At 42.1% G+C, this 9,600-nt stretch overlaps 1 protein-coding gene across 1 annotated transcript; it reads left to right on the forward strand.

Moving 5' to 3' along the window:
* Positions 1–1,469: 1,469 nt before the first annotated feature.
* ttll1 (tubulin tyrosine ligase-like family, member 1) lies at positions 1,470–7,509 on the forward strand (the record flags this gene model as incomplete). The annotated part of the gene is made up of 9 exons (XM_079235821.1): positions 1,470–1,585; positions 2,246–2,454; positions 2,548–2,728; positions 2,814–2,951; positions 3,322–3,430; positions 3,734–3,877; positions 4,809–4,895; positions 5,556–5,719; positions 7,380–7,509. The coding sequence occupies exons 1-9, from the start codon at positions 1,473–1,475 to the stop codon at positions 7,507–7,509; spliced, it is 1,275 nt and encodes a 424-aa protein (XP_079091947.1). The 5' UTR covers positions 1,470–1,472.
* Between the last annotated feature and the right edge of the window lie 2,091 nt (positions 7,510–9,600).

Consider the following 9,600-nt stretch of genomic DNA (forward strand, 5'->3'; position numbering starts at 1 on the left):
TCGCTCTCAGGTAACTGACACAAAAATGACTGGCCACACCTTTACATGCTGCTACCAGGAGGGAGGAGGGGAGGTCAGCTTTGTTTCAGCAAATATTACATTTCTGAATTCTTGGTTTTTATTTTCTCTATCTTTTATCTTTTTTTTCATCGATCAAGAACAAAAAAAGAAGTTTTCACAATTTATTTAAATATGTGTGGAAAGTTGTTATGCATCCCTAAACAATAATATAATAAATGTATTACTGTCCCTGTCTTATGGTACAATTGTGTTGCTGTTATGTAGCATGTGTTTAATTGTATGTGATGTTCTTCTGTTCTGCATAGTTTTATTTATTTAATAATTTTCTTAATTGGTATTTTGTGTACTAATGTATGTTATATGTTAGTATTACTTTATACTTGTATATATTATAATAACATATATATGTGTATATTATGATAATACATACAAGATAGTGTACCTCTATTCTATTAACTACAACATCATATTCTGTCAGTTGGAGTTCAGACTCACACTAAAGTCTATTAAAGTCTATTTTAAAGATAAGTGGTTTTACACTTTCTAGAAAGGAAATCCATTCGTCAGCCGCATATATTTATTCACATATCATTCTATGGTCTGTGCATTCAATATCATTGATCATTCTTGTGTAACTCATAGGGATCCACAGGAATCCGAGACTCATAAACATATTTCCACATTAAAATGCAAAGTTAAGGATTATAAAATAAAAATGGTAAAAAAAATATATATATGACAATAAACCTATTTGTTGTTTATGCACATATTATGTTTTGCAGGTTCTAAATCAGAGGCACAATTCATATTAATCTTCATTTATGTGAGCATTGTGCTTTGACACTGCCCAGCTCAACACCGCCCCCTGCTGGTACAATGTCGCACCGACGCCGTGCAATGACATCACTGCGTCCTCCGTTGCCAGGTAATTCTTCCGGAAGGACCAAGCCCCAAAAACGACGTCGTTGAACGCTTCGGACACACTTCTTGCTTAAAAAAAATCCTTTAAAAAAAGAAGAAAAAAAGGTGCAATTAAGTCGTTCATCGCGCGTGCACGTCATCACGTCGCTGACTTTTATTGTGAAGAGTAGTTCGCCTCGCGGTGGGCGTTTCGTCACTGCGTCCAGCTTTACGGCGCTGGGGATCAATAAAAAAAAGCCTTTATTCTGATGTGAGCTGCAGCTAAAACACACGATGCCGACAGTATGTCGCCGCGCGTCACGGCTCTGGTGAGATTGCATCCCCGGACTGGGTGATGTCCGGCCGGCAGCCTCTGCAGCAGCAGCCTGCTAACAGAGCCAGCAGCCCGGCTAGCCGATGCTGATGACTGGCTGTTTCCCTGACATTGATCTGCAGGTAGGGCACTTGGCAGTGCATGCATCTTGAATGTGTGTCTTCTATAGGTCTGTTTTACCTGCTTCTGTTGTGCTCCACCCCCAGTGGGAGGCATCATGGCCGGTAAGGTGAAGTGGGTGACAGATATTGAGAAATCAGTGCTCATCAACAACTTCGAGAAGAGGGAATGGGTTCAAGTCACGGAAAACGACGACTGGAATTTCTACTGGTGAGTCCACACGTTACCCCTCCTCATCCCTTGTGACTCTTTGGTCCATTGACACTAAAGTCTGCAAGCACCACACACAGTAGGAAGTGTGAGAGGTACGAAAAAAGTACAAAAACACACACAAGTAAAGGGTCTTTATCCAAAATCCTGCTTATCAGTCCATGGTTCACACCTCTGGGGTCAAGGCCCATCCACAATGGTCACAAGTTAAATAATTGTTGAAGTAGCAAAGAAGTAAGAACATACCTCTACTCCAAATATTTGTATTCATTTTTTTGGGACATTTCTTTCGACAACTTTTATCATTTTGTCTAAATGACAGCGTCCTCCTAACAACTTGCATGCATATCAAACGTGACATCTAGACACTGCTTTACTGTAAGATGTCGCACAACAAGCCACAAAAGAATGGACACTGCTGGTTTAATCTTTTAATATGCATTTTATTTTGTAGTCTTTTCGGGTGTTTTGTAGGCAACATATGAATGTAAAACGTAACCAGTGACTAAAGCAATCAAATGAATGGAGTTGAGTAAAAAGCATGAAGTAAAATGGAGATATTCTGGTAAAATATAAGCACATATGCACATATTTCTTGGCTCCCGACTCCCTTTAGATCAGCATAATGCTGAGAGGTTTGTTTGTGTTCCTCGCCTATAGGATGAGCATCCAGACCATCAGGAATGTGTTCAGCGTGGACACCGGCTACCGCCTGTCGGATGAGCAGATGGTCAACCACTTCCCCAACCACTACGAGCTGACCAGGAAGGACCTGATGATCAAGAACATCAAGCGCTACCGCAAGGAGCTGGAGAAGGAAGGCAGTCCGCTGGCGGAGAAGGACGAGAACGGGAAATACAACTATTTAGGTGCTCCATCAGATGATTGACAAAAATGCACTCATTCTTTTTTCCCCCCACACAAAGCGATGTATGTTTTTATGTGTTCTACCTTGGGTGCAGATTTCGTCCCCGTGACGTTCATGCTCCCCGCCGATTACAACCTCTTTGTGGAGGAGTACCGCAAGAACCCGTCCAGCACCTGGATCATGAAGCCCTGCGGGAAGGCTCAGGGCAAAGGCATCTTCCTCATCAACAAGCTGTCCCAGATCAAGAAGTGGTCCAGAGACAGCCGCACCTCCACGTGAGTCACCGTTACCGTTACTGTACAAGTCAAACATCCAAATCTGCTCATGACGGTGATGGTGGTTTGTGATGTTTGCCCTCAGGTTTGTAGCAGCATCTAGTGGCAAGGAGGCCTACGTCATCTCCCTGTACATCGACAACCCGCTGCTCATCGGAGGGAAGAAGTTCGACCTGCGCCTCTACGTTCTGGTGACGACATATCGGCCTCTGAAATGCTACATGTGAGCCCGGAGTTGAGATATTAGCTCATTATGCTGTAATCAAACCATGACGACACATTTGTCTCGATTGATTCACTCTCTATAAATCGTTCCCACTTTACTTACTTTGAATAAATTCAGCTAGTTGATTTATTAATTGGCAATTGAGAATGTGACGCTTCTCTTTCTAATATGTGAAAGTAAACCGGTTCTCTTTTGTCTTTTTTTGGGGCTGTTGGTAGAATAAAACAAGCCATTTGAACACCTCGGGCTCTGGGGAATTTTAACGGTCATTTTCCACTATTTTCTGACGCGTTATAAGCGATCAATAGAGGAACTGGCAGGCAGCTGGATCAATGAAGACGGTAATCGCTTGTGGTTCCATCCTCAGGTACAAGCTCGGCTTCTGTAGGTTCTGCACAGTCAAGTACACGCCCAGCACCAGTGAACTGGACAACATGTTTGTTCACCTCACCAACGTGGCCATCCAAAAGCATGGGGTGAGTGTGTCTTGTTATTATGACATCATCTTTGAGGAAGGTATTCTGCTAATGCACTTTTCCATAAAGTCTCACGAAGGAGCAGCAATGGCAGCAACATCCTGACTTGTTATTTATTTCATTTCATTCAATCTCCAAAAGCTTAATGGTCATTAGACTTCAGGTGCTGTAGCCGTCCTTATGAACTATCACCTCTGCTGACTAGATCCAAATTAGCTGACATGTACATCTTTTAGCAACAAAACTCCATGCAAAACTCTCCCAAAAAGATGAAAAATGTAAACCTTGTCCCTTTCAACGCAGGATGACTACAACCACGTCCACGGAGGCAAGTGGACGGTCAGTAACCTGCGTCTGTACCTAGAGAGCACCAGAGGGAAGGAGGTGACGAGCCGGCTGTTCGACCAGATCCACTGGATCATGGTGCAGTCGCTGAAGGCCGTGGCTGTAAGTGGACTTTTCTTTTTACTCCAAAATTACATTTTCCAAAGATATGTGACACTCCAACATGCTGACTGACATTGCAGAATTAGAAGGATTTTAGGAAGTGTGTCCTAATTATGACACCTATAATCAAATGAAGTGCCTGTAGTGGAAGTACTAAACGTTCCGGTTCAAGTCCAAGGACTGTACGTTGTGGAAACTGTCTGATGGCACCTGAAACTGTCTGATAGCACCTGAAACTGTCTGATAGCACCTGAAACAAGGAAATAGGAATGGGAGGAACCGAGATGTTCAATCTGTGATATTTAGACTGATTTAAACTGAGACCAAATCATTATTTGCACATATTCACATACAGTTCACGAGTTGTCCTACTGGTGAATTATGACTCTTTGTCTCTCTTCAGTTGCACAGTTGGAAGATCTGGTTCAAATTTGTCTTGAAAGAGTCGTTTATTAGTGTTTGAACCCACAAACACTAATAAACCCGTGGAAAAAGGGCCGTGGGTACACCGTGGGTGGTTCAAACCCCACTGCACCACACATGTTGCAGACTCCAGTCTTTGTGTTACTACTTGGTTCCTGTTCTTTTATTATTTGTTTTATAGCGCTGAGTGATTTTGAGCAGACTCCCTTTTTAAACACACACCTGTAAAAACCACCTCGACGTGGGGATTTCTTTTTGTTTTTAGCGCACTTGACTTCAGGCACACTTCCCTTTTGTTACTAAGTGATCGGACTCACTTCCCCCTCTCTGGCCTCGACACACAGGTTACTTTGTGTGTCCTCTGGTATATTTTTACTCCGTTCGCTCACACCCTTTCCTGCTGAATCACTCTCTCCTGTACATCCAGTATGAAATAAATGCCATAATGACCAACAGTGTTGGTCAATTCCTCTCCCTAATTCAGTCTCTCTGTCTTTCTCCCCCCCAGCCCGTGATGAACAATGACAAGCACTGTTTTGAGTGTTACGGGTATGACATCATCATTGATGACAAGCTCAAGCCGTGGCTCATTGAGGTGAGTCATGTAATGGGAGGAGTTATGACGCGCAGACATGCATACCACTCCCATTAAATGGTTCGAATTTACCAAGAGTTGACCTCTGCTGTTTCAGAACATCTTGTTTCTCTTCGCCTGGTTCCTGTTGCATACTTTGCCGAGTCCAAAGACACTTAACACGCTCACACATTGACTCAGCGTTGAGTGTTGAGCAACTTTAAATGCCCTCGAGGTTGATCTTCACGCGCCTGTGTTTGTACGTGTGCCTCTCGGTATTCAAATGTGTGCCGAAGGCGTGTCTTTTAACCCTTTCGGTGCGTTATTCCAGCTAAGACTCATTTGTTTTTATGCATTCTTAATATCGTGCTTGTCATATTTCACTGCAATGTCGCTGGGTTTCCAGGTTAAACCTGAACTATTTCTGGTAACGGAAAGCAATCTGATCTATTTTTGGGGCCGAAGTGGAGTGTAAGACAAAGACGGTCCTGAGTGAGGTGACTGAAAAAAATGATGTGCCACATACAAAGCGAGGAATACTGTACTTTGCCTATTATTCCTAAGTGAGAAACTCTTTTCTCTACTCAAGGAATCAAGTGTGTGTGTGATGTCAAAGTTGCCACTCATTCTCCTTCTTTGAATGTTTGTAAAGGTGTCTTTCTTTCTCTGCGTCATTCTCAGGTCAACGCCTCTCCCTCGCTGACCTCCAGCACGGCCAACGACCGCATCCTGAAGTACAACCTCATCAACGACACCCTCAACATCGTCACGCCCAACGGGGACATCCCGGACTGCCGCTGGAATCGCAGTCCGCCCCGAGAGGCCCTGGGCAACTATCAAGTCCTGTGAGTGACGCTAGAATCTCCCCTTTGCATGCAGGCAAACTCTGCGACCCCGACTGTAGCGTAAACACGAGATATCCTGAGGTCGCAGGTTCAAATCCGGCTTGAAGGAGTGGCTTTGGACCGTGTGTTGTGGAATATACTGTTCTGGAGCACATTTTAAAGTAGTTCATATTCCACTGATGAGGTTTGGGATGCACTGTGGAAGGAAAGTGAGTAAAGTCATTTAGGGATTTCACTCTGACGCAGATAAAGTGTGGTTAGTCTTTGGCGGCATCAAAGGGCTATTGAAGGTTACAAAAAGATCATAGAGTTGGGGAGGTGGTAATAGTCGGAGAAAAAGTTCTAAACTTGTTAGAAAAAAACTTTGATGTCCCCTGAGATGAAAGTGGCAAATTTACAAGAAATAAAAACCTCCCAAATTGGTGAGGTTCAACATGTGCTCAGCCTTAAACTTGTTCCCTGCCATCATGGAGATACTTGTTATCTTATTATGTTGCTTTTATTCAACAAAAGTTATTGTGAAGTGGACATTGTTTTACCGTAGAGGTTTGTTATTTACTGTAAGTAGTTTAGCAGGTATGAGACAACTCAGGATTGTGATTTCTGAAGTATAAAAAGTCTGATAGTTTAGCGGGAGCAGCAGGTCTACACAATAGGGATTTATCTATTTAGAGTCTAAATATAATATCATTTTAGTAATTGTTGCACTAATTACAATCACTTAAGATTCAGTATTTATATTGAGAAAAATCTGTTCTGTTTTTCTTTAGTAGCAGGCACCTTCCCTTCGATAGCTCAGTTGGTAGAGCGGAGGACTGTAGTGGTTGTGACGGGCATCCTTAGGTCGCTGGTTCAAATCCGGCTCGAAGGAGTTTTAAATTTGTAGTTCGCATAGCAACAGAATTTGACAATCTCATTATAACACGCACAGAAAGATACTCTGGTAATTTGTGAGGTTACAACGATAGTTGATTCTGAACAGGAAGCTGGAATGCATTTTGCTACTGTTGCATTCGGCCACAATGCGGAGGACGGGAGTGGAAGTAGCAGATTTAGTTCTTACCCCCGGAAACTTTAGGTCGCTGGTTCTAATCCGGTTCCGTGGCACAATTTAGGTGCTTTGTAGTATTATTTTTTTCTTTCTTTTTTGGAACAGATGTTCCTGATGTAGCACTCATTGAATAAGATACACTCTGTGTAAACGAGGTGCTAAAGCACACACTGTCTTCACTGTTGGACGAGCAGTCTCACAACGGGTTGACTCGAGACTGGAGTATCGAGTACAGAATCACAATTTTGGGGTCATAAATATTAAGGTTATGGTCCTAAAATCTGCTCATTGCAAAATGAACAAATTACCTATATTAACAGTTGATTTAGTTAGTGTTCACACCATATTTTGTATGGGTTTAAAGTTACTCCTTCGGGCCAGATTTGAACCAGCGACCTAAGGATATCTGACATACACACTACAGTCCTCCGCTCTACCAACTGAGCTATCGACGGGAGTAAAAGCACATGAGACATAATGATCAGTGAGGGTTTAGTGAGGCAGTTATTGTTTGAGTAAATCTCCTTGTTTACATAAGCCATGGTCCATGTGAAGGCACGGATCAGGAGATCCCTCACACGTATGTCTTCTTCCTCTGCGTGTCACCAGGTACGACGAGGAGCAGGCGCAGACTGAGAATGCCGAGCGTGACCTCCGGAGCCGCTCGGGTCAATCCCTGGGCTCAAAGGGCACCAAGGGGAGCGCAGGCGTTCGACCCGCTGCCGCAACCTGGAAGTGAGGTGACATTGCTGACTCTTTTTGGGACTTCCTGTACATTAGTATGACAGGGTCCAACAGTGGGGCAAATAAACGCCCCAGACTCTTTTTTTTTTTTTGGAGGAGGAGGAGGAGGAGGATTGCTCCCTGTCTGCACATTTCAATGACTGAGTTCACAGAGGGTGACACCTCTGCTGCTGGAGGGGAGGAAAATCAACAATGTGGTAATATTTGGAGAGTTTAAGGGCCGGAGTTTGTCGCCGTCTGCATGAATGAGTAACTGAAAATGTAGACATTGTGTTGTTGGTGTCAATAAGTCGGCAGCAACAGCAGTTCCCACCCCAGCCGACGCTCCCTATGAAGAGAAGGAAAAACCTCCTCCCAAAAAACAACAACTCCATGCCAGAATGAAAAAATGGATGACACATCGAGAGAGGAAATTCCAAAAGAAGATCCCTGCCGAAATGGAAACTACACAAATATAAAAGAAAATTGTATGTTGTAGGATTAAAATCCAACGTGAACAAGAGGATTACAAGAACCTGAACTATGCATGATAACTGAGTCCTGACACCTTAACTAGACCCGCCACACAGGTGCTAAAAAGAAGGAGCTCTGTGAGAGGAAGTGGTTTGTAAAAAGAATATAGAGGAACAAGAGATCTGACTAGTACAAAGGGTATAAAGATATAATATTACTGATAGGCAGAGTCAACAGTACTAAACGTGTATAGACCGCAAAATACAATTTAATACATTTTTTGTATAGGTTTATTATCTATATGCATATGCAGGAGGGTTCATTACGACTGATTGTATCCAGTGCTGAACCTCATTACTTTATTTTTGCTTGAATAAAAAAATAGATATGTTGCATTTTGAGTCATACCTGCACATCCAAAATCTGAAATACTAACATGTGTTGGGAATGTGTGCGTCCTTTTATTTTTCTGCAACTACAGGAATATTGAAACGCCGATGACGAGTTAAGGTCTACTTTGACACACTGAAGTAGGCCTTTGGTATTTACATTTTTTTGCAGTATAGTTATTTCATAGTGTTTTTAAACCGAGTGACAACGTTTCAGCGTTAGCTCTGAGAGCCTTTTGGAGATACATTATTACTCTAAAAATGTTGTCAATGGATGAAAGAACCAGGTTGTGGTTAAATGAAGCTTCTTGACCTGCTCTACTCCGGTAAATACATAAAATAGCTCATTCTTCATGTGAATAAAGAAACGGGAGGAAAATTCGGATGGTGATTCTGTAATTTATTGGGTTTATGTTTTTTGTTTTTGTTTCTTACCATTTTGCTGTGGTAAGAGTCCCCGGTAGCCTTTGATGAATCTAATCCACCTGGAGTCAAGATTAATCAGAGGTCAGTCCTTTCAAAGCCAAATGACCTTCATGTTCTTTGCAGTAAAGTCTCTGCGTGGCGCCGTTCCTTGACCTTGAAGGTTTGACACTCCTGATCTGTACAAGTCATTGTTGACTTATACAAATGTATTGAGAGTTTAATTAAACTCTGAGGGGTGTCAGGAACAGGGTTGACGTGAGAAACAGTTTCTCACCGCTGGTTTTCGCTTCTTTACTGTGGTTATAAACTGTGTAGCTTTTGTTGACATGAAACTTTTCTGTTTTTAGCTTTGCCGTATTGAGATCTCTCTTTGTGAGAAGTGCATTGCTTCCTTCTAGTTTGTGTCTGCCTTTCAATAAAATATCCATATTGGTGCTGCCTTGACAATAAACAATGTTCATTTTAGAGTGCGTGACTGTGTTTTTCAGATTTATTTTTTCAGACATTTGTTATTTAAAGCATTTTGAAAGTATCTACATTCGAGTTGAAAGAAAGATTTGGAGTTAAAACGGTCTCACTGCAAATAGTCTCTAGAATAGAACTAATTCTGTAATCTGAATAGAGATATAACGAGATATATATATAAACTCAAGTCTGAATTTGTGTCATTAAAATTTGCTTAATATATTATTACATAAGGAAACAACCAGCTATCACACGGCACCACTTTAGTTTGCAGCTTAAAGTGCACCTCAGTTACTTTATTCTTTAACTTTTATATTATCTGTGACATAAATAACCTCTGAATTTGAGAACTC

The sequence above is a fragment of the Taurulus bubalis genome, assembly GCF_910589615.1.
Source record: "Taurulus bubalis genome assembly, chromosome: 20".
NCBI classification, from domain to species: domain Eukaryota; kingdom Metazoa; phylum Chordata; class Actinopteri; order Perciformes; family Cottidae; genus Taurulus; species Taurulus bubalis.